Below are 24,044 nucleotides of genomic sequence, written 5' to 3'. Positions count from 1 at the left end.
GGTTGTGCGGCGCTGTCGCTTGGTCGCGGCGGCTGCGGTTGGCGGCGGCGGCGGCGGCGCGGGCGCGGGCGCAGGGCGGCGGGACGGGAGTGCGCGGCCAGGCGGGGACCGGCGCTCGCAGGCGGCCGAGGTGGACCGGCCGGCCCGGGGGCCGAACGCCGAGGGCCAGGCGGGCGCGGCCGGGGCGGCTCCGGGCCAGGCCCGGGCCGGGGGGCGGCGGCGGCGGCGGCGGCGGCGGGGGCGGCCGGCGGGCGGCCGGGGCCGGGACGATGACTCTGGAGTCCATGATGGCGTGCTGCCTCAGCGATGAGGTGAAGGAGTCCAAGCGGATCAACGCCGAGATCGAGAAGCAGCTGCGGCGGGACAAGCGCGACGCCCGGCGCGAGCTGAAGCTGCTGCTGCTCGGTGAGTGCGGCCGGGCCTGCCGGGGTCCCGCGGGCCGGGTGCGGGGGTCGGCGCGGGTCGGGCGCGGCCGCCCCTGCCGTGCTGCCCGCCGCTCGGGCCGCTCCCTGCCGGTGCCGTCCGCAGCGCGCGCCGGGCTCCTGGGGGCCGGCCCCCGCCCGCGCCGTCCACCGCCAGCCCCGGCCCCTGCGTGGGGGGGTGTGCGGCGGGGGTCAGCCCTGCCGGTGCCGCCCAGGTCAGCCCGGGAGCCTCCCGGGTCAGCCGTGCCTGCGCTGCCCGTGTGGGGCTTCCGGAGTCCCCCAGGGCCAGCCCTGCTTCTGTGTGCACATCAGGCGTCCAGGTCCTCGTGGGCACAGCCCTGCCCCTCTTGCCCAGATTAGGGCCCCCGGCACCTTCCACTGAGGACCCCTGCCTCCACTGTCCGGGGTGGGGGGCGCCCCAGAACCCTGGAGCGCCGGTCCTATGCCACTTCTCAGCCAGCAAGCCCCTTGCCTGTACAGAGCCGGCCCTTTGTCCCTGCTCTGCGGGCTGTCCCCTTCTCGCTGCCCCCGCATCTGCTCAGGGCCAGACCCCCGGGCTGCAGTCCACCAGCCGTACCCCTCACCTCCCAGGATCTCGTCTTGGTTCTTCCCAGCAGGTGGAGCCCTGTTCCTACACGCGGGGTCTGTCCCCATGTAGCACCCCATCCCCTCTGCGGGAGAACGCTTTCCCTCCTCGGCGAGGCACACCACCTGCGGGAGAGGACAGCCCTTCCTTCCCTCAGGGCTCCCATTTTAGGCGGGGGTCCTCAGAGCCGGCCAGCTCATCACCTTTCCCCAAACCCATTCCTTTCATCTTGCGGGAGCCACTCTCCCGGGTCCTCCCCGTCCTGGGGAAGATTCCTGTCCCCGTCACCAGGGTCCCAGTCTCCGTCTCCCCAGGGCACACCTGTTGTAGGGAGCACGTCGGCCCAGCTGTTGGCAAAGTGCTGTCACCCAGAGGAGGGTTGTTGAAGGACTCTACTGCCCAAGGCAGGAAGGTCGTTTACAAAACAGAAACCCTTGCCCTGCCCTGCTGAGCTCTGCTCCGTTCCCGCACTGCAGGGCAGGCTGGAAGTGCTTACACGCCCTCAGAGGGAGCGGGACGGGCCCAGGGTGGGAGGAGGCGCTGGCTCAGAGGGTTGTGCTGGGAGGGTGGCGGACCGTTCAGAGGAGCCGAGTCTGCCGGTGAACGAGCCGTGTCCGTGGCCTCGTGGGAGGCTGCTGGTCTTGGCGGGAATGCCTTGCTTCTCCTGCCTGCAGTGGCCCTGCTGGCCCCTCCGTTTGATGAAATATCTTCCCTGTTTTGTTTTTTTTTAAACAGACGCGTTCAGTTTACCCAAAGACTGTAAAATACGCCAGCTTTGCAGAAAAGCCAGGCAGAGAGTAAGCTCCGAGTTTGGAGGAGACTTGCAGTGGGTTCTGGGGGGCCTCTGGGGAGGCTGGCGGGGCTGTGGCTGGTTTTGCAGCATGACATGGACTTTATTATGGGAAGGGGACTGGCGAAGTTATTGGCGTGTTAAGGATGCTGCCAGAGGGCCTTTTCCTGGGGGCCTGTGAGCCTCTGGATGCCCCGCCACCCGTCCTGAGCACCCCAGCTTTGGATGGACATGGGGTTCCGGGAGCAGTCCGCGGCTCATGCTCCTGCAGCCTTGGTGTATGTCTCCAGTCTCCCTGGACTGGGAGACCCAGCGGGGCCACCTGCCCGAAGGGTCCAGTGCCTGCCTGGGGGAGGGGGTGTGGACAGCAGCACCACCTGTCTCTGGTCCCGCACTGCCACTGCCCTGTGACCCTAGAGAGGCACCCGGCCCTCTCCCTGCCAGCCTGCGCTATGAGGAGTCATGCCCCCGTTTCAGGGGGTTGTTCTGGGTATGGGGGCGCCAGTGGGAAGAGGAGGAAGTAGTGAGCTCGCAGGTCCAAAGTGGGGGTCTGCGGCAGGAAGACGGGCGTGAAGGCTGGAGTAGGGGGCTGAGCAGCATCCCTGGCCGGACCCACTGGATGCCAGGAGCACCTGCAGTGGTGACAGCCACAGACGCCCCTGCTACTGCCTGGAGTGCCCTGGAGACAGAATTGCCCCCGTCTGGGACCTGTCCACCCCCCCCCACCTGCCGCCAGCCGGTGCCCCGCGGGAGTACAGGGTCTCAGGTGTGCTTTGTAGAGCTGGGGTGTAGACCATGCACGCTGTCTTGTCGGCTGTTTCCTGAATACTTACAGAGTGGGCACGGGCGTGTGTGTGCAAAGCCGTGTGTGCGCATGTGTGTGTGTGCACGGAGTTTGCACTGTGCGCGTGAACGTGTAGAAGGCAGGCGTCCAGCTCCGTAGGTGCTGTTGTCCAGGCGGAGTCTTGTTCGGCTTTTGTCTGCTCGGGGACGGGAGTAGAGGGCACGGCCGGGCAGCGAGCGCGCCCTGCCAGCCCCCGAGATCTGCAGTCCTGAGAACTTGCTACCGTTCCCCCCATTTTATGGAAGAGAACCCTAGATCGGGAAGAGGGGGGCTGCAGACCCAGTGAGGAGCTCCTGGGCGGGGGTCCCAGGCCGGCCTGGCTGGCTTCTGCCTCCTGTGACCTCTCCTGGGCGAGGCTTTTGCTGTCGTGTGTCTGTCACTTGGTAGAAAACCACGGAGGAGGCGCCTTCTCTGTTCCTTAGGGCAGGCTTCCTGTCTGAGAACTGGTCTTCATGGGAACCGTGTTACTGTGGGGGTGCAGCGTGCTGGCCCGGCCGAGCCGGTGGCTCTGGGACTTCTAAATAAAGCCGGGCGGTCAGTTCCACAGGCTTCCTGTCGGCTGCGCCGGCCCCCAAAGCGCAGTGAAAAGGCCCGGAATCTGGCATGGGGTGTGGTGGTGGTGGCGGCGGGAAGGGCGCGTCTCCCAGTGCTGGGAGGCACGGAGGGGAGCGTGGCGGCTGGCTCCGGGTAGAGTGGTCGGGGCCGCATCCCCTGCTGCCTGGGAGAGTGGGAAGCACCCTCGGGGAGCCTCTTGTGCCCCCCTGGGTGACCCCTGGGTTGTTGTAGGACCGTGACTTCCCCCAGGATGTGCCATGTGCCCCTGAATTTAAATTAACTTTTTTTTTTGGTCCAAACGGTCCTCTTTCTTTGGGGACAGTGTCTGGAAGTGCCGCAGAATTGCCCTGAGGTCTCCCCCTCCCTCAGTTTCCCTGCGCGAACCCAGAGGATGCCGGTGCCTGCCCACTGCTCTCTCCCCGCCTTGCCTTGCCGTGGGGCCTGGTAGAGGTCGGCTAGCGTGGGGCCCCCTGGGCTCAGCTGCCGGGTGTGTCCTGCCGCTGGGGTCGCTGGGGCTGCTGGGGCCGCTGGGGCCGGGCCCAGCCTCCGACGGCCGCTGGCACAGTGATCTCGCCGTGCTTCCCCGCTCTGCCCCCTCCCTGCGTGCCGTGCCGGGGACCGCTGGTGGGCTGGTGGCTGCGGTGGGCGGTGAGGAAGCGTTCTGTCTTGGATACTCGACCGCAGGTTTCACTTTCGTATTTTTGCGGTGGGGCCCTGCTCTGAGCAGCCCGGCATCGTGGCCCCGGGCATTGCGGCGGGCGGCACCGGGTGTCTGGAGCTCAGCAGTGAAGCCAGACAGAGCTTCCAGGAGCACTCGGGGAGGAGGGAGGGGGGTGTTTGTCTCTCCGTCCCAGATGGCGCGGGGTGCAAAGTTCAGCCCCGGGTGGGCGGGGTGGCCAGAGCCTGATGGCCATCGGGCAGCAGTAGGAGTGGTCGCAGCTCTTGTGCCCTGCCGGCTGCTGCCGTCCCGGCCAGTGGTGGTGGCCTGTCAGCTGAGGACATCTGGCCTCGGTGGCCGGCTTGCCTGGGGCCCCGACAGCTGGGGAGATGGGGGGCACTCCCCAGGGGGGACGGGACTCAGGCTGCTCCCAGAGGCGGGACCCCAGCCCCCAGGCTCACTGGTTTGGGGAGTTTGTGGTCCCACTCATAGGCATTTGTAGTTCCTGTGCTCCCGGGCCTCTCTGTCATCCTGGGGGGCTGGTGTGTCTGTCCTCCGGAGGGCGTCTGGCCAGTCGTCGTGGTCCCCCTGCTCACCTGCTGCAGGGCTCCTGCTGGTTCCTGCCGCTGTTCCCCACTTCTGGGTCCCCGCCAGCCTGGCCACAGGGCAGAGCCGTCGGTGACTCCAGTTTGCTAGTGGGACTCGAAGCCCCCCGGGAAGTAGGGTGGGAGTGACTTGGACCGCTGCTGCCCCCCCCCCCCCGCTCGCAGCCCGCCCGGACACGCGACTCGTTGTGCGGGCCACGTTGCGTGTGGCTCTGCTCTGATGTCAGCAGACGGGGACGCTGGGGACGCAGCTTCCGGCCGCGGTCCTCGTGAGGCCCTCCTGCCGTGCGGGGGGTGGGGGGCTGGCTTTGAGGGCTCCCCGTGGGGCCAACTCGGCGCAGTGGGGGGGCACTCGCCCTGGGGCGAGGCTGTGTCCGCCAGCCTCGCTTTCTCGTCCATCCCGTGGGATGGCGCCCTGGGCCCGAAAGACGGTCATGGGCTGAGTGAGATGGTGCCATGGAGGCCCGTGGGGCACGGCGGGCACTCAGCAGGTAGAGGGGGCGGTTTTGTCTGATTACTGCTAGTGGCAGCCCCTTGGGAAAGCCACCACGACAGCCCTGAGAGGCATTATGTCCCCACCAGGGCCGAGCCAGAAAGTGCTGGAGTGGGGTGTCTGTTCCCATCCGACTCCCGTGACGTGGAGAGAATCGCGGTGACCTTCCAGGATGATTGCGAGGTCAGACAGGGTGGGGCTGCCCCCAGGATGGTCTGTGTCTGACCACACTGCCCGCCCTGGCCAGCAGAACCCTTGGTGCCTGAGCGGGGCCTCCTGTCTCGAGCTTGGTGGTCAGAGGTGAGGGAGTCTTGATGCCTTTCCTCGTTACGGTTTCCGGCTGCTCGCGGCTGGGTGGTGCTGTGTGCGGGGGGGCACAGCGTAAACCCCTCCGGTGGGCCGAGTGGGAGCTCGGGGCTTCGTGTCGGGAGCAGCAGGCGGGAGCTGACGGGTCGGGCTGCTCACGGAGGCCCTTGGGGCGAGAGTGTCAGCGGGTGGCTGGCGGGGCTCCCGAGGGTCTCTCCATCTCTGTGGTCTGTGCCGTCTGTCCCTCAGCTACGCCTCCGAGGAGGTGTCCTGAGCTCTGTCCCCACACCCCGGCTGGGTGGATGAGGGGCTGGGCAGGACCAGGGGCTCACAGTATCCCGGCTGCCTGGGTGCCCCGGGAAGGGCAGCAGTAGGACACTGGGGACAAAAGTGGGGCCTCAGAATACACGGGCCGAGTGAAGGACACCCACCGAAACCAGCAGGGACAGCCACTCCCATATTTGGGCCTCGGTTACAATAGGCGTCGTGGCCTAGCTGGAGGGTGGCTGCCGCCTGGGCAGAGGCCCCGGCTGGCACGGCCCAGGTGTCCAGCTCCCCTCCCTTCTCGGGGGGGCGTGCCCGCGGCACCTGTGCTCTCTCGAGGCCACTGCTGCCGGAGGGGCGCTCCACTCAAGCACCCAGGCCAGGTGGCCCCCGTCTGTCGAGGTCGCTGGTGGCGTGACCTCAGCCAAGCCACCCACCCTCTCTGCGTCTCGGTTCCTGCACCTCCCCAGAGGCGGTGCCGTGACAGCTCTGTCACCGAATGAATGAGTGTGTAGGGGCGTGTGACAAGAGAGGAGCCAGTAACCACCATCCTCAGCTGTTCGAGGTTTCCATTTTCTCTGTCCCCCCGGGTAGAGGCCTGTGTCCCTTCTGTGATCTCAGGCCTGTCCACACAGCCCAAGGTCCCTGTTGGATTTCCAGGAGTCCCAGGTCCCCGGCGGCGGGGGCGGCGGGGGCGGCGGGGGGGGGGGGGCTCTCATTGGTCTCTCCATAGTCCTGGCAGCTGCTGGCTTCACTGCCCACACCCCACAGTCATGGGCAGCCTGGCTGCCTGCCCCTGGGGTCCAGGGTTCAGTGGCTTACCTTGAGTCTCAGGAGGTGAGACAAGGCCCTGGACGAGACAAGCTTCCTGCCCTGGAGGCCGCGGCCCTTGGCGTACCGAGTCCCTCCCCTGCCCGCCTGGGGCTTGGGCTCAGACTTCCTTCTCCCCGGCACCCCCCCGGGGAGGGTGGGGCGGCGGCTTCTCTTCCCACTGGGTTTCTGCTTTCCTCCCTCCTCTGCGGCCGGTCTCCTCGGGGCGCCGGTCAGCCTTGGCCCTCCTGAGGGTGACGCGTCAGAGCGTGCCCAGAGGGGGTGCACAGGCTCCCTGCCCCTGCTGTGTCCCACTGCCTCCGCAGGGCAGGTGCCAGGCCGGGCTGTACGCTAGGGCCCCTGCTCTTAGAGTGACGACCCATCGAGTCCCCTGCCCAGCACAGGGATGCGGAGGCCCCATGGGGGATGCTTGACGAGCCGGCACGTTGGGCTGGGGCCAAGTTCATCCTGTTCATTCATAAAACACTCGTGCTGTGCCATCCATGAGCCGGCCGGGCTAGGGGCCGGGGGCGGGGGCTGCCCGCAGAGCCCCAGCCCAGTGCGCACACCGAGAGGAGCAGACCTCACGCGGGGGCGGCTGGGCTGGCGTCCTCCGGAGAAGGATCAGGTGCGGTGCAGCCTGCTGGGGGGCTTCTTGGAGGCCGGGAGCTTGAGTTTCAATGCAGGAGGCGCCAGTCATGCTGGGAAGGCTGTTTCCTGGTCGGGTGGGGGCCGCGGACGTGTCCGTGAACGCCAGGCAGCCCGCCGGTGGGGAGCGCACAGCCGGGACCTGGAGCCCCACGGTTCCCTCTGGGGAGGGGCTGTGGTTTCCCCATTCGTCCCGATGCTTGCGTCCCCCCACGGCAGGGACCCTCCTGTCACCCTTCTCTCCACGCCACCCCCGTCCTGGGCCCCCAGCAGCGTGTCCTCCGCACCCTCCATCGTGCAGTGTGCTTTCCTGCGTGGCAGAGGCCCCTGGGCCCCATCCGGCTGTCACTTGTGTCCACGGGGCTCCTTTTCGGGGCTGAGCAGCGCCCCGCAGGGCGGCTGGGCCATTGTTGTGACCATCTGCCTGGACTGAAGGACCTCTGGGCCGACGCCACGTCTCGGGCTCCGGGAACGCTGCTCGGACGGTCACACGTGTGCTGGCGTGGACGTCGGTGTTGGTTTGGGACTCGTGGGTCCGGGGCAGCTGTGCCGGCAGGGTCGGGGGCCCGTGCGCACGGTGAGGCTTGGTCTTGGGCGCATCCCGTACCTCGGCCTGAGGGGGCCTCGCTTTTCTCCTTGCTGGGCAGCAGTCAAAGGCTCGGAGCCAGAAGGGCACGGGGGACCAGGTCTCTGCGGGGGAGCGTGACTGAGGGTCAGGCAGGTTGAGTCGGAGGCTGGAGGCGGAGAGCCAGGGCCCCACGTGTGTCTGCAGGAGAGAGCCCCGCGGGAGGCCAGGAGGGCAGGGGTGGCCGGGACCCAGGGGCCGGGTGAGCGGCTGCTTGCCAGGGGGCCCAGCCATGAGGTCCAGGCAGGCCTTGCCCCCGAGACCCTTCTGGGCAGATGGACACTGGGTCAAGTGTGTGGCGGTTCCTGGGGCCAGGGATCCTGTCACAGGCCTGAGTCCCAGCTCCCAGATGACTGATATGGCCGTGGTTCGGCTGGCCCGGGAAGCAGGGCGGCTGGAAAACTAACCTGGGTTGCTCTGGCCGACTCAGCCTTGCCCTGGGCCCAGTCTCCTTGCCTCCGTCCCTCCCTCCCTCCCTCCCACCCGGACGCTGCGATGGCCCAGCGCCTCGTGGGCTGTGCCAGGGTGGAGGGCCCCCTTGCCCGCCACGCCACTGCACCTGGCCTCGACGTTGGCCCGGAGCATACCCAAGGTGAGACGTGCTTCTCTCCTCCCAGGGTGGCACCTCCCTGCCTCTGCCACCTCCACACCCTCCCTTCTCTGTCCTTCCCGGCCAAGTGGTGGATGCCCCGGGCGGGGTCGCTGATCAGACCGAGACAGGGTGCCCGGTGTGCCCGCTGGCTTCCTCCTTCCCCTCCCCCTTGATTGACATTTGATTGACATGAGTATCGTGCGAGTTCACGGGGTGTGACCCGCTGATTTGATACGTGGAGGTACCGTGGGATGATCGCCTCCGTTAGGTCAGGCAGCACACCCGTCACCTCCCACGGCCACTCCGTGTGTCTGCGTCTTGGTTCTCCCGCAGACCGGCCGTGGCGGTGGTCTTTGCGGTGGCTACTCTGCCGTGTGGGGGCCTTTGCAGACCGGACGCTGGGTGACCTCGGCCATGGCCCCTTGTCCAGGACCCCCTGACATCTCCAGCGGCTGATCCCGCATTTCAGGCTTCAGTTTTAGGGGAGCGCCCCAGACACCCGTTTTCCTTTGACCCACTCTCTGGCCCGGCCGGGGGCCGCTTCACAGACGTGCCTCCCACACCTTCCATCGCCTCCTGGGGCCCAGGGCAGGGCGTCCCGCTGACTGACAGCGCTGCGTGCGTGTGCGCGACCCCTCCGCGGGGTCCCCCTCCGCGGGCGTGCGCTGTCCCTGGAGCGCTCCGGCGGGGGCTGCTTCTCTCTCCAAGGCTTATTTTTCTGAGAGAGAGCAGCTCACACACATGAGGGTGGGGGGCAGAGGGAGAGACAGAAGCCCAAGCTGACTGCGCCCGGAGTGCAGAGCCCAACGTGGGGCTCGATCTTTGACCCTGAGATCACGACCTGAACTGAAACCAAGAGTCGACCTTAATCAGTGGTGCCCCCGAGTTCCTTTTTGAAAAGTGGGCGTGAGGCCAGTCCCTTTCTCACCAGGCGTGCTCGCAGACCCTCTTCGGTGGGTCTTCCCCACCCCCTGTGGCCTGCGTTTCCCAGGGGCGAGTGGCCTCTGCCTGGGACCTGCCCCATTTCCCCCTCGGGCTGACCCGTGGGCTGCATCTCGGGGTTTGGCTCACGTGTGTGCATCTGTTCGGCCGTTGTCTGCAAGGGACGCTGCTTGACGGACCAGCGGGGCAGTTTCCTTTCTGTAACAGAGTTTTGTCGAAAACGGGTTCGAACCCTCGGCCATCCTGCCTCGCAGAGGACCCTGGACGGTATCTAGGGACATCTGTGTTTGGCACACCGGTGGTGCTCCTGGCGCCCTGGGCTGGGGCTGGGGACACTGCTCAGCCCCCCCCAGTACCTGGGACGTTCCGCCCCACCCCCAGAAGAATGACTGTGCCTGGTGTCAGCAGCGCCGAGGGGGACAGACCCAGGGGCACACACCCGGGTCAAGAGGAAACTGCATTGGAAATTGCATTCCTGGCGTCCCCACAGCGTGGGTCCCTCTGGGGACACGTGGGGTCATGCGCTCGCCCCTTCCACTTCCTCCTGCCCCTGAAACTCTCAGGGGTGTTGGTCGGAGTGAGCAGGTGGCCCGTGTCACCTGGAGAGCAGAGGTGAGTTGTCCGAAGTAGGATGGACAGAGGATGGCATGAAGGCGCCACCTTCCTTGATGATGGACCCACAGTCATCGTACTTACCTGGGAAGACCTTGAGGCAGTTGGTGAAAGTACCAGAGAGGCGCGGGCGCGGCCGCCCAGGCCCCTGGGGCTCAGGTCTCCCCGATTGTGGTCGGTCCCTCGGGTGTGGGCCCAGTGCCTCCCGGCTGCAGCACGGGGGGTCACGTGGGGCCCACAGAACTGGTCTGTCCCAGAGGCTGTGGTCCGTCGAGCAGGCCAGCGGCAGACGCCTGCAGACGGGCTTCCCCCTTGGGCCGCAGTCACACTCCAGGGGCCTGGGAGGGCTGCCCGCCCACGGGGCGCAGGGGCCTTCCGGAGTGCGGGCCACGTCACGGGTGTGGGAGCCGGCGGCGGCCGCACACGGGGGATCCCGCTCAGGCCCTGCGTGGACGTGGGCAGCCACGGGGCTGATGGGGGCAGAGGGGTGGAAGGAAGCCTAGGCAGCAGGTGGGGTGAGGCGGGGGCTTCTGAGCCCATGAGCGAGGGGGTTCGGGTGGCCATCGGAGGCCATGCGCACTTGGACGTTGGACATTCTCTCCTGCTCTGCCGTCACGTTCCTTCCCACCTTGGCCTCCCGCGGCAGTCTCCGAGGGTCCGGGGTCTGGGCCACCCGGGCTCCGGGTCCCTCACAAGGTTGGAGTAGCCGCGGCCCCTGTCCCCAGCGCTGCTCCAGTCCTCACGGCCTGGCGGCTGCTCTTTCCCATCCCCCTCCGCCCGTGGTGCTGGACAGTGTGGCGCAAGCCGCCGTACCTCTTGTGACCCAGTCTTGGAAGCGACACCCTGTCGTCTGTCCTGTTCTGCCAGCTGGAAGCCAGTCTCGGAGTCCAGCCCGCCCTCCCGCAGGGGGTCCGTCTCTACCCCCTGAGGGGCCGGGGCCCGGGTGTGTGGCATGGAGGACCCTGTGCTGCTTGGCCCCTGGACCAGGGTGGGGAGAGGCCGCCGCAGGAGGGGCCGATGGGCTGCATCGTGCGGGAGTGGAGCAGAGTGCGCGGCTCAAGGCGCGGGCGGGGCTGGGGTGAGGGCACAGTGGCTGGGCGGCCACTTTCCAGGTGGCCTTCCTGCCGACTGGCTGATCCTCCGACCCCTCGAGGCTGAGGCGGGGGTCAGCGTGCGGCCTGGAAGAGCCCGGTGAGCCCCCGGTGAGCCCCGCACCCCTCACGCCTGCAGAGGGAGGGGGTCCGACACCGTGTGCACCCGGCGGCAGGAGGGAGCAGACGCCGGGCTCGGGGGCAGCTGGGGGCCTCCGTGCGTGGCCTGCGGGCCTGGGACTCGTCCAGGTGGGTGGGTCTGTGAGGTCTCAGCTAACGGGGAGGGACGGATTCTGTCCTCAGACCGCCCTGGCTTCCGTGCAGACACTGAACTCTTGCCCCAAAGTGAAGGTGGTCCTCGTGGGGCCCCGGATGAGGAACGTGGTTGGGGTCCACGGAGACGTTGTCAGACTGGACGTGCTGTCCGCCGTGGGCGTGGGCAGGTCCTACGGGGCCGGTCGGCCTGACAGGTCGAGGAGGCCGCGGCCCCTGGCGGAGACGCACGGCTGTGCTTCATGGCAGCCTCTGGGGCGCTGAGTGCGTGTGGAGGCCCGTCATCTGCCGTGTGACCAGGCCGGACGCCTGGGGTACCTGCCTGCTCCGCACCTCGGTGCTGGGTGCCCTGCGGACACCACCTGCCCCCGCTGGGCCTCGGTTTCCCGCTGGGTCGAAGGGCCGTACGCTTCAGGGTGTGACCAGGCTGCAGGAGGGACACCCCTTGCCAAGCGGCCGCCGCTGGCCACGTGTGCCCCACACCCCCCGAGCGCCGAGTCCCCGGGCTCCGACCCCCAGTGACCCCTTCTCTGTGAGGGGGCGGGGGTGGGCTCCGGCCTCGTGCTCACACGGCCCTGTCTGCAGGCACCGGCGAGAGCGGGAAGAGCACGTTCATCAAGCAGATGCGGATCATCCACGGGGCGGGCTACTCGGAGGAGGACAAGCGGGGCTTCACCAAGCTCGTGTACCAGAACATCTTCACGGCCATGCAGGCCATGATCCGCGCCATGGAGACCCTGAAGATCCTGTACAAGTACGAGCAGAACAAGGTGAGGCCTGGGGGGCCGCCCTGCACCCACCCGCTCGCCGGCACCTGCCTTCCCCGCCGCGCCTTGGTCCTCCCAGCGGGTAGCCCTCAGCATCGTGTCCACCGTGTGTGCCGCTCCCGGTGGGCAGGGCCTCTCCCTTCCTGTTTCCAGAGTAACGGCTCCTCGAGACCAGAGTCACCCACGGGGCAGGTCTCCCCGTAGTCTGTAGTTCATGGCTTTCTGACACCCACAGCTATGCAGCCATCACCTCTGTCTAATTCCAGAACATTCCATCACCGTCAGGCACCCCCGTCCCCATCAGTTGTCAACGCCCTTCCCCCGGCCCCTGGCCCCCACGAGCCCCTTCCCGTCCGTGGAGGGGCCTGGTCACGGCGTGTCACAGGCGTGGACTCACATCCCGTGCGGCCTTCTGCGTCTGGTCCCCTCCCTGCGCATCATGGCTCGGGTCTGTCCCTGGGGCCGTGCGGGGGCCTCGCTGCTGCTCGAGCCATTCCCACACCTCTGCCGGTCCGCCACCCGAGGGCTGCATGACGCTCCGTGTGCCGGTGGACATACTGTGCAAATCCGCTCGCCCGCAGACAGGCACCTGGGTTTCCACGTTTGGCTCCTTGACTGCTGCCGCGGTGACATTCACGTGCAGGCATCTGTGTGCACACTTGTCACTTCCCCGACCATGTCCCTGGGAGACGGGGGCTCACGGGGCAGCGGGGGGTCTACCCTCGCGAGGAGCTGCCAGCCCCCCTCCGCGCAGCATGCCCCAGCCGTGCGGCGGCGGGCTCTCGCCAGTGGCCCCTCTTGGCTTGGCTTTGGTAGGTCTGATTTGGGGGGTTTTTTGTTCAGCCCTGGAGGTTTGCCCTGGGCTGATGTGAGGCACGGGAGTCCGTACTTACGCGGGGCACGTTCAGTGAATCCGTTCGCTTTCAGGCTGGAGAAGCGCCGTCAGCCAGGCTGCTGCTGCGTTTCCACTTGGCACCTTCCTCCCTCTGTCCCCAGTTCACCAGGGACCCCCAGCGGGGCCTGGGTTGGGTTGGACGGCCCTCTGGGGCGGGGTTTGGGTAGTGTGCTCAGCTGAGGTCCGCTCCAGCGTCCGACCGCAGGCCGGTGTTTGGACCATCCGTGTCCCTCCGTGTCTAGCAGCGGCTGCCCACTGCACCCTCTTTTGGTACATACGGTTTTGTTGCTGCACGGGATGCCTGCTCCTTGATGTGTCGTCCTTGATGGCTTTGGGTACAGGGACAGAGATGGGGTCACAAAGCCGAAGGCACTGTCCTCTGGGACGTTTGGATTGTCACACATCGACAGCCGGCGGTGTTTTCTGGGGCTGGTGTTGGCCTTTGCAGGTCCAGACTCTGGGGCAGGTGAGGGCTGGAGGCCACGGCTGTGGGGCACCAGTGCGGGGCATCTCTTCTGGCTTTCAGAGCGCGGGCTAGGGCTCCCCGCTCCCCATTTCAGCTGCTGCCCAGGTGTGTCTTCCCCAGACCCTCCGCTGTGGCTGGCTGTGTGGGCCGGGCCACCCTGTCCCGACAGGCACGTGAACGAGCGGGGTCTCCCGAGTCTCGAGCCCCGGAGGTTCCCTGGCCAGCGCCCTGCCCCGCTCCCACTCCCTTCAGAGGTTGCTGCTGGGGTTTGGGGAGCCGTGTGCAGGCAGCGGGGGTGCAGGCCCGACAGACATCGGAGGTGATCCCGTCGCCTCACCTGCGAAACGGGGACGGGGGGCTGCTGCCGGGGGTGGGTTCCTTGCTCTGTTCTCTTTTGGGTCTGGCCCTCGGTCACTTTTCGCCGAGTCTGCTTCTTCCTCTACGTGGTTGCTCCCATGCCGCCTGCTGCGCCCACGCTGGGGCACACGTGTGGGGCACACAGCCACGCGGCCTGGTGCCAAGAGCCACCTCACTCCTGGGCTCTGGCACGGGGACCTCCCACTGAGGGACGCCCCTGCGGCTCCCCCTCGCTCCGTGCCCACTTGTGTCCGTGCTTCTCTGGGGCGGGGGTCCCGCTGGGTCGGGCGCCCCGTGGGGCCCGGGCGCTGGCGAGCCCATGGCTCTCGCTCCTGCCCCGCAGGCCAACGCGCTCTTGATCCGCGAGGTGGACGTGGAGAAGGTGACGACGTTTGAGCACCGCTACGTGCACGCCATCAAGACCCTGTGGGACGACCCTGGCATCCAGGAGTGCTACGACCGCAGGCGGGAATACCAGCTCTCCGACTCCGCCAAGTAGTGAGTAGGCCGCAGGGGACTCTCGGGGACGCTGCTCAGGGCTGGAGGGCCGGGCGGGCTTGACAGTGTCGTGTGGCCCCCTCCTTGAGCCCACGCCGGTGCCGGAGCAGGGAGGTTCATCTGGAGAAGTGAGGATGCCACCCGGCCACCCGGCCAGTCCCCTTTCTCCCGCCGCAGCGGCTGTCCTCCAGTAGCCCCATGGGGGTCCCCCAGAGCCAGTCTGACTTCTGTCCCGTGAGAGCCGAGGCGGGGTGGGGAGGCCTCTGCCGGACCCCAGGTCTGCCTTGTCCCGAGTGCTCAGGGCTGTTCCGTCCCTGCTGGTGAGGCTCAGTGCTGGGCCCCTTCCTGCCGCTCAGGGACCACGGTGGCCGGGCTGTCCCCCCTCCCCGATCCCCTGCCTTGCCTGCCAGCCCACGCAGCCCGGTGCCTTCTGTGTCGCAGCTACCTGGCCGACGTGGACCGCATTGCCACCTCGGGCTACCTGCCCACCCAGCAGGACGTGCTTCGGGTCCGTGTGCCCACCACTGGCATCATCGAGTACCCTTTCGACCTGGAGAACATCATCTTCAGGTACCTGTGGCCTGGTGGCCGTGCGCCGGGGCCGCTGTGGGTGCCGTGAGCCGTGGTGGGAGCTGTTCGCACCTGCAGTGGGGACCACGACAGGTTCGCCGGGCCTCGGTCTTTGCTCTCGGGGAGCTTCTGAACCAGGACAGGAGATAGACTCGTGAATGTCACCAGGTTTTGGAGTGAGCCATGTCCCGGAAGCAGTAAGGGCCATGGCGGTGCTGGCCAGAGCCGGCCTGGAGGGGAGGGCCTTCTGGGGGCCTCTGTGACGGGCCTGGGGGTGGGGCAGGGTGCCGGTGTGTGTCGGTGGGGCAGGGGGTCCGGACTTGAGCCGGAGCTGCGGATGGCACAGGTGCTGGAGGGGGCCTGGGGCCCCGTGCAGAGCCAGGTGACGGGCGGTTCCCGGACTCCGGCTCCTGGGCCCATGGGGGTTCCTGGCATGTGGGCAGAATGGGGCCCAGTCCCGGTAGGGGGGGAGTAGACTCGGGGCCATGCTCGAGGACACGGGCCCCGCCACGCAGTGAGGCCACGGAGCTGCTGGGTGGCGAGGGCGAGTGCGTGTCACCTGGGGCCGCCGCCGCCGGTGACCGCAGATGGGCGTTTTGAAGCCACAGGCATTTCTGTGGTCCTGGCGTGAGACGTCAAGGATGGGGCGTGGGCAGGGCCGGTTCCTTCTGAGGCGGTGAGGGGACGCCTCCCGGCTCCCCGGCGTCGTCAGCCCTCCTCCACGCCCCTTGCCCCATCCCTGCCCCACGGTCACACAGCCTGTCCTCGTGTGTCCGTGTCCGGAATTCCCTCTGGTGACTGCATGGGGCCGCCCCACTCTAACGTGGTGTCATTTAACTGATGACATCTGCAGGGACTCGGCTCCCAAGTCAGTCCCGGCCCCAGGTTCTGGGGGCACTGAGTTTGGAGGAAACGTTTCAGGCCGGTGCCCCGAGGCCCAGGCGGGGCAGGTCCTGTCTGCCCACCGGGAGGGCCCCGCAGCACCCCCATGACGGTGCCCTCGCTTCCCTGCTCAGGCTCCCACGGGGGAAGGAGTTGGTGCTCCTGGAGCAGGGGTCCCAGAGAGGTGGGCGGCTGTCGCGGGCTGTGGCCTTCTGCCCTGTGGCCTCGGAGCGCCGGCTCTGGGGAGCACTGAGGAGCCTTTGGCCTGAGACACCCGCCCTCCCCCCCCCACGACAGGGACCTGCTGGGAGAGAGCCGGGTGCCCCTCTGGCCCTCTGCACCCTCCCTCACCTGCCGGGCCTCTGCCGGAGCCCCCGCCCTCTGCGGGTCTGATGCATGTTTTCCTGGTGAGGGTTCAGGGTTTGGGTTTTCTTTCTCGTTTAATTGGGTCCTTGGTGGGGCCGCCACCTCTGAATTCGGAGCTGAGGCGTGTGGGGCACAGGCTGGGGCTTGGGCCGAGCACGCCCCCGGCCTCACCCTGACTGCGGCGCCACCTCTGCCTGCTGGTCCTCTGCCCGGAGTGCCCGGCCCCCGCCCTTCCCCTCTGTGAGCTCAGGCGGTGCATGTCTCCTCCTCCCGGCGGGATTTCCCTGCTGCCCCTCCCCAGTCTGCACTTGGCTCTGTCGTGGGCCCACACTCTCTGCCACTGCCAGTCCCTTGCCGGCCAGTCCCTTCTTTAGCTGGGCGCCCGTGGGGTCCCCTGACCGGAGCGGGATTGGGTCATGGCCCAGCTGCCCTGGCCGTGTGAGGAGATGAACCTGGTCCCGGACGGGGGACCTCAGCTGGGGAGACGTGTGCTCCAGAAAGGCCGTGGGCCCAGCGCCTGTCTGCCCCCGTGGCATTGCCCAGACCGGGCCCAGCTGCTGCGGTCCGTGTGGCCTCACACGGGGCCCTTGGCCCGTCACCACCCTCTCCTGTCACCACCCTGCCGTCCCTTCAGTGTCATCCTGGCACGTCCACCATCCACCTGTGCTTGGTGGAGTCTCCTCGGGGCAAGCTCCGCCAGGCGGTCCCACTTCTGTGGGCTGTGCCCAGGGTGACTCCGATGTCCGCCAACCCTTCACCCTCGGCAGGGCCTGGCTGTGCGGACCGCGGCCTCCCGTGGGCCACTCTGCTTGCCTGCTGTTGGCTTCCTTTCAAAAGTAGCGTCTTTCCTCGTCGTAGAGAGCCGAGGAGCCGCCCGGTAGCAAGCCCCTGCCCGAGTCTCCGCGGCTCCCGCGCCCCGGCTGCCCCCTCTGCCCGGGAGCCCAGCCTCCGGACGGTCCGGCGGCACGTGCTGTTCGTGCCGGCCGGGGAAGCGTGTCGCTCTGTGGGCCACCCCCTCGGTGGCGAGGCGGGTCCAGCGTGTGGGTGTCCTCGGCTGCTCTCGTCCTGCCGCGTTCCACAGACGGTGCTGTGGCGGACCGTCACGCACGTAGCCCAGGCGAGGGGTTGGGTCTCCAGATGCGGGACCTCAGGCCCAGGGGTCGGCCTGTGACCTGGTCCCTGTAAGTGCCCGGGTTCCCGGGCTACCCGTCCTGCGACTCCTCCGTCAGGCACAGCTGCTGGGGGCGGCGTGTCCTCCTGGCCCTGGCACGGGCGGGGGCGGGGGCTCTCCTGGGGGCTCCGCCGGCTCGCGCAGACTCAGGGGCCCTCCAGGCTCTAGCAGATGCCGGCCCTGCTGGTGGCGGGGGTTGGTCGGAGGGAGGGACGGCGGTGCTGAGCGAGCCCCCCGTTTCCTGCAGGATGGTGGACGTGGGGGGACAGCGGTCCGAGCGGAGGAAGTGGATCCACTGCTTCGAGAACGTGACGTCCATCATGTTCCTCGTGGCCCTGAGTGAATACGACCAGGTGCTGGTGGAGTCGGACAACGAGGTGAGGCCCCTGTCCCCGCTGTCCCCGCCATCCCCGCCCTGCGGCCCCGGGCGCCCGTCATGCTCACGCCTCGCCCCCCCCCCCCCCCCCCCCCCGCAGAACCGCATGGAGGAGAGCAAAGCGCTGTTTCGGACCATCATCACCTACCCCTGGTTCCAGAACTCCTCGGTCATCCTCTTCCTCAACAAGAAGGACCTGCTGGAGGACAAGATTCTGCACTCCCACCTGGTGGACTACTTCCCCGAGTTCGACGGTGAGCGGCGCGCCGCGGGGGCCGGAGCGGGGGCCGGCTCGCTGCCCCCCGTGCCCCGTGCTGCTGGCGGGGGGAGCGGGAGCCTCCAGCACGTTCCGTTTGCTCTCTGGGCCTCAGTGTCTTGGTGATTTGGGGATGCGGGCCCTGGCAGCGGCTGGTGGCACGGCTGGTGTGAGCCGGGGAGCCTCTGTGTTCCTCCGCACCTCAATGCTGCCCCCCCACCCCCGGCCTCAGTGAGCAGAAGGGTCTTCGTGTTCCCAGCGGTGGAGCTCCGTGGACACAGCCGCAGGAGGGGTGCACGGGGCCATTCTGCTCCCAGGTCCCTGCTTGCCCGGAGCCTGAGTGGGGGGGAATGAGGCCCTGGGAATGAGGGGGTGACCCAGGACCCTCTTCCTCTCCGAGTTAGCCTGAGCTCTAACAGAAGCCAAAACAGCACAGACCATCCCCGGCTCCCTTTCCGGCACCCTTGCTGTGCAGGCCTCGCTGCAGCTGCCTCCCCGCACGCGGGACGGGGAAATGACACGGGACTCCAGGGCAGTCCGGGCCTGGCCAGTCCAGAGCCTCAGGGACACGCCTGTGGCCCGATGGCCGTGTGCGCAAGGCCAGGGCAGCAGGGGCACGTGGGGCCGTGTGTGCCCGCGTGTGGGGACCTGTGCGTGTTTGGGTGTGGGCGTGGGGGGGGGAAGCAGTGGGGTGACATGGGGCTGGGCACGAAGCTCGCGGCAGTTTGGAGGTGGTCAGGGGTGTTGTCTGTGGGCAGCTGCCGGCTGAGAGGCCGAGGGGCCCCGGGTGGAGGCAGGCCGGCGGTGGCAGAGCAGCTGCCCCGGGAGACAGCAGCTCCCCTTTGGGCCTGGCCATCAGCCCTGGGGCTCCCACTGGGGGGGCAGGAGGCAACACCCCTGCTTGGCCAGTGCCCTGTCCGTGCTCAGCGAGTGTCAGTCCACAGACCACGGGTGTCAGTCCTCGCACTGCAAGTGTCTGTCCCTGTGTCTGTCCGTGCCCAGTGGGTGTCTCTGCGCGCCCCGCAGGTATCAGTCTGCGCCCTGCGGGTGTCTGCGACCCCCCGGCGGGTGCAGGCCGGCCTCGCTCACCCGCCCCTGCCTCCGCCTCCCCAGGGCCGCAGCGGGACGCGCAGGCCGCCCGGGAGTTCATCCTGAAGATGTTTGTGGACCTGAACCCCGACAGCGACAAGATCATCTACTCCCACTTCACGTGCGCCACCGACACGGAGAACATCCGCTTCGTGTTCGCGGCCGTCAAGGACACCATCCTGCAGCTGAACCTGAAGGAGTACAACCTGGTCTGAGCCGCCGCCGCCGCGCAGGGGGACAGCACCGCCGCCGGCCGCCGGCGCTGCTCGCCGAAGAGTTGATTTTGTTTGCGTATTTTTAACAAAGGGTTTTTATTTCACAGTTATCAGGGGACCTACGTCTTTCTTTCTATACACCTCGTGCACCTTCTCACCTGTGTCAGCGGTGAGGCCGCCTTTTCCTGGCCTTGACTCGTGGCTCGCTTTTTTCTATTAAAAAAAAAAAAAAGAAAAAAAGAAAAAGAAGGAAAAGGAGGAGACGAGACCAGCGGAGACGAGACCCTTGAGCGCCGCGCCCCCACTGCAGGCCGCGTCCCGGGCCGGCGGCCCCCCGGCGCTCAGCGGGGACAGAGCCACCCGCCGGCCCGCCCGCCCCTCGCTCCTGGCCCTCACCCCGAGGCCCCAGGACTGTGACTTCTCTTTCTCTCGCTCCCTAAGTTATTGACGCCCTGGACTCCAAGAAGTGGGGGCGGGCGGCGCCCTCCGCTGCCCGCCCTGGGAAGTGCCTAACCTTTCTTTTTTGGGTGAGGAAACGAAGGCGGCGTGTAGGCTCCGTGGTTAAGGAGACGTCCTGGGGCCTGGGGGCTCCCCTGGGGCCCCAAAGTCTGCTGTCCAGACGCCCCCGAGGGGCCGTGGGCACCCCGCTGCGCCCAGGGAGCCGGACTGGGAGTCGGTTTCGATGTGTTCTGTTTTGAAACCAACTTGGAAGCAGTGGGGGTCGGGGGCTCTTTCAGAATATTCTCAGGTCAGTCCCCGAGCGGCAGAGAAGGGACATGCCCGCGGCGGTTCCCAGGCACGGCCTCCGGCGCAAGGCCTTGCTCCCACTTCTGCCCCCGGAGCCCCCTGCCCCTGGGAGGCGTGCGGGAGGCGAGCACGCAGCACGACGCGCACTTTGCCCAGAGCCGTGGAGGGCTGGCGGCTGCTGGTGCCGCGGCCCCGCGTGGCTTCCAGGCCTGGCCACGGCCACGGCCACGCACTGAGCCAGAGCCACGGGCCGCCTTGCATGGGCCCCCTCCTGAGGGGCTCAGAGGGTGGGAACGAGCGGGGGCTGTGTTTGGGGGGTGGCGTTTTTATCTGACGCAGACTGAGCACTACAGTGTTTTTCTGTGGGTTTTGTTTTGTTTTGATTTGCACAACGTAGCGGGAACGAGCTGCCAGTGATGCCTTGCCCCCCTCCCCCATCTGGTCCGGGCCGCCCGCCCACAGGAGAAGCAACTCGGACAGCAAGCCGGACGCCGGGACGCCAGGCCTGGCCTCGCTCCCTGCGCTCTCCTGACGCTGTCACAGGAAGGAGGGGGCTGGCGGCGACTGCGGGCAGCTTCTGCAGGGTGGGGCGGCGACATTCCTAGTGATCAGCCCTCTCTGGGGACAGGACGGGCCCTCGCGGTGCCGTGTCCTGCACGGGAGGGGGCGTGCCAGAGTCTGCAGCATGTGCCCTGGGTGCTGCTGGGGGGCGCGGGGGCTGCCCAGGGACCTCGGGGGCCTCGCGGGGTGGGCATCTCGAGGTCTCAGCGCCTCTCGGGCCCAGATCACAAGGGAACTGGATTGGGCCTCGGGGGCACAGGGTGTGACTGGGCCAAAGTATTCATTCTTCCCGGAGGGAGCAGTGTGCCAAGCACCCCAGAGCCAAAGCCTGGCTGGACCGCCACACCACCCCCGCCCGGCGCTTCTGGAACCCCGAGGGCCCAGGGCCGGAGGACGGGGACACTGCTGTGTGCCATAGAGGGTCGGAGACCCACTCTGTGCCAGTGCCAGTGGGGCCTGGGTGGCCGGGCCCCTCCCTCGCCCCTTGTGTGGGGTTTGTTTTTCTCGTTTTCCACCCTGGGGAGCCCCCCCCACCCCCGTGTCAGGTCCCCAGCAGAGGGGCCCTGGTCCCCCATCCCCCGCTCGCCTGAGAGACAGCCCAGTGCCAGCGCCCCCGAGCGACCGCCGCTGGCCCCCTCTGGTTATACTTGTATATTATACAGTCCTGATTTCAGACGGTTTCAACCTTAACCTATTTTAAAGAAGAATATTATATAAAAATACTGTTTTTAAACCTTTTGTCATTTGAAATGCATGTATTGTTGTGCGCGCTGGCGGACAGGCCCGTTAGCTCAGTGCCAGCCTCCAGGGGCCAAGGCTGCCGAGTGGGGGCGGGCCGGGGCGGGGCAGCAGGCTCGCTCAGCGCGTCGGGGCCCTGACCCCTTAATCCAGAGAGAGCTGATGGAAATTGACTTTTCATATCTTTCTCCTGAAATGAATTCTGTTTTAAATTGGAATAAATTTTGTTCCTAAATGCTGTGGCCCCCTCTGGCTTATTTCCTCTCGCTGGCCATAGCAGGTGGGCGGTGGGCACCGCAGGGGCACCCGAGCTCTGGAGGGTCCTGCCTGGTCCCCGCGCGGCCGGCTGCTGTGTGAGCTCATGGGTGCGGCGGCCCCAGTGGCCCTGGGATGTGCCTCCCGCCCTGGGCTCTGGCTTGGGCTCCAGGGCCCCCAGCTCTGAGGTTCTGTGACTTGGCCCCGACTTCAGGTTCATTCGTCTGGACTGCGGGGCTGGAGCATCTGGCCAGATGTGCCTCCTGACTGGGGGTCGGGGACCGAGGGAACCCGCGTCGTGGACATTCTGTATTTACTTCTGTAAACTGAGCGATCTCCTCTCGGGCCTTTTTCCTTCTTAAAAAGTGGTGAGTCCACGTAACATAGAACTCACCACCTTGACCGTCTCTAAGTGCACTGCCCAGCGGTGTGAAGCCTCCCACGCCCTCACCCTCTGTCTCCAGAACCTTCCATCTCCCCTCACGGGGACTCTGTCCCCACGAAGCCCGGACTCCCACCCCTGCCTTGGTCCCGGCTCCCACCCTCTCCTCTCTGTCTGTGCGAATGGGACTCCTCTGGGGCCCTCCTGGGAGTGGGGTCCTGCGGGATGTGTCCTGTGTCGGGGTCCTCTCACTCAACAGTGTCCTCGGGTCCCTTCATGCCATGGCAGGCGCTTATCACTAGGGTTTAATCTATGAAGAAAAATAGAGTAGGAGGGCAGGATGGACAATAGTGACATGAGGACAGCGCATTCCAGGTAGAGGGCATAACCTATGCAAAGGTCCTGGGGCAACATTGGGCTTACACAGCCAGGGGGCCTGTGTGTCTGGAGCAGAGTGGGGGGGGTAGAGAGGGAGGAGGGGAGGGCGTACAGAGGGGGCAGGAGCGGGTCGTGCAGATCCTAGGGGACCACATGGGGAGGACTTGGGCCCCAGGAGGTGGGAGCCTTGGAGGGGTGTGGGCAGAGCAGGGCTGGGGGAGCCTGACTCGGGAGCTCGTGGGCGCCCCCTGGTGGCCGCTGCGGGGAAGCCGGACCCGGGGCGAGGGCGGGAGCCGGGGATCCCGGGCGGAGGGGACTGCGCTGGTCCTGGAGGGCGCGGTGGGGGCTGACCCGGTGCGGGCAGAGGCGACGGCGGGATCCGGGCAGCGGGCGCGGGGAGGCGGCGGAGGCCCTGCCGCGGCGCCCGCGCCCCTGGCCGTCATGCCCCCCGCGGCCGGCAGGCGCCGCTCGCCCGCCTCTGGCCTTCCCCGCCCGCCCGCAGCCCGACCGCGTCTTTCCGGGGAGCGCCTCGCCTCCGCTCCGGCGGGGAAACCGAGGCACGGAGGGGCGCGTCGCCGGCCCGGACGGCGGGCCCGCGGCTGCGGCGCTTGCGCACCCGCCGCGGCTGTCCCGCCCGGCGCAGGCAGGGGCTCCAGGACGGCGCAGGGCCTTGTCGAGCCGTCAGGAGGGTTCCGAGGCGGGAGGCGCGCAGAGCCGCGTTCCCACGCCCGCGAAGCCTGCCCTGCCGGCCCGCGGACGCGCACCTGGGCTGCTGTGAAGGGTGCGTGCGGGAGCACAGGTGTGCGAGGACCTGCCTTTGGGGTGTAAAGCTAGCAGGGGGGCCACCGGATGAAGCCTCCTTGCCTCCTCCAGAGAAATGATTCGTCCGCTAGAAACCTGGCATCCCAGCGTTGCCTCTGGGCCTCCTCCGGCGGGGCCTGACCTCAGCTGTGGCCAAGGGCAGGGTCCAGGGAAGGACAGCCGTGGCCCTCAGGGGCCATACACCCAGCATCGGAGGAGTGCGAGGTACTTGGAAATGATGTAAATATCCCACTCCTCATTAAACAGAAAAGACTTTTTTTTAAAAGATTTTATTTATTTATTTGACTCAGAATCAGAGATCACAAGCAGGCAGAGAGGCAGGCAGAGAGAGAGGGAGAAGCAGGCTCCCCGCTGAGCAGAGAGCCCCATGCGGGGCTCGATCCCAGGACCCTGAGATCATGACCTGAGCCGAAGGCAGAGGCTTTAACCCACTGAGCCACCCAGGCGCCCCCAGAAAAGACATTTTAAAAAGATCATTTATTTGAGAGGGAGAGGGAGCACAAGTTGGGGGGAGGGGCAGAAGAGGGAGAGAGAATCCCAAGCAGACTCCCTACTGAGTACAGAGTCCCACGTGGGCCTCGATTCCAGGACCCCGAGATCATGACCTGAGCCGAAACCAAGAGTTGGCCGCCCAACCGAGCCACCCACACGCCCCAAGCAGAAAGGACATTTTTAATACCAGAGAAGCAGCAAGGAGTATGTCGTCTATGAATAAAGGAGAGAGGGAGTAAGTGCAGCCCGTGAAAACACACCAGAGCCGGTGGGAGTGCAGATCGGTGCAGGCACTTTGGCAAAAGATAGTATCTGGGAGGGGCACCTGGGGGGCTCCGTTGGTTAAGCAGCTGCCTTTGGCTCGGGTCATGATCCCAGCGTCCTGGGATCGAGCCCCACATGGAGCTCCTTGCTCGGCGGGGAGCCTGCTTCTCCCTCTGCCTCTGCCTGCCTGTGCTCTCTCTCTATGTATATCTGGCAGATAAATTTTTTTAAAATCTTAAAAAGAAAAGATAGTATCTGGGAAATATCTCATAACCTAGCCCTGCCGCACGTAGATATTCACCCCCAGAAAGTCAGATGGAGGACGGTCATCAGATGGTGTGTGCCGAGTGCCCAGTGCTGGCTTACTCAGGGCAGCCCCGA

The 24,044-nt window shown here is 67.0% G+C and overlaps 1 protein-coding gene across 1 annotated transcript; it reads left to right on the top strand.

Annotated features, from left to right (window-relative positions):
* Window positions 1–243: 243 nt before the first annotated feature.
* Window positions 244–19,243, top strand: GNA11 (G protein subunit alpha 11). Its single transcript, XM_080826311.1, has 7 exons — window positions 244–405; window positions 11,702–11,886; window positions 13,945–14,099; window positions 14,541–14,669; window positions 17,336–17,465; window positions 17,565–17,718; window positions 18,834–19,243. The coding sequence occupies exons 1-7, from the start codon at window positions 270–272 to the stop codon at window positions 19,022–19,024; spliced, it is 1,080 nt and encodes a 359-aa protein (XP_080682437.1). The 5' UTR covers window positions 244–269; the 3' UTR covers window positions 19,025–19,243.
* Window positions 19,244–24,044: the final 4,801 nt, after the last annotated feature.

The sequence above is a fragment of the Martes martes genome (genome assembly GCF_963455335.1).
Source record: "Martes martes genome assembly, chromosome: 1".
In the NCBI taxonomy this organism is placed as follows: domain Eukaryota; kingdom Metazoa; phylum Chordata; class Mammalia; order Carnivora; family Mustelidae; genus Martes; species Martes martes.
This window is presented reverse-complemented; position numbering and strand designations above follow the sequence as displayed.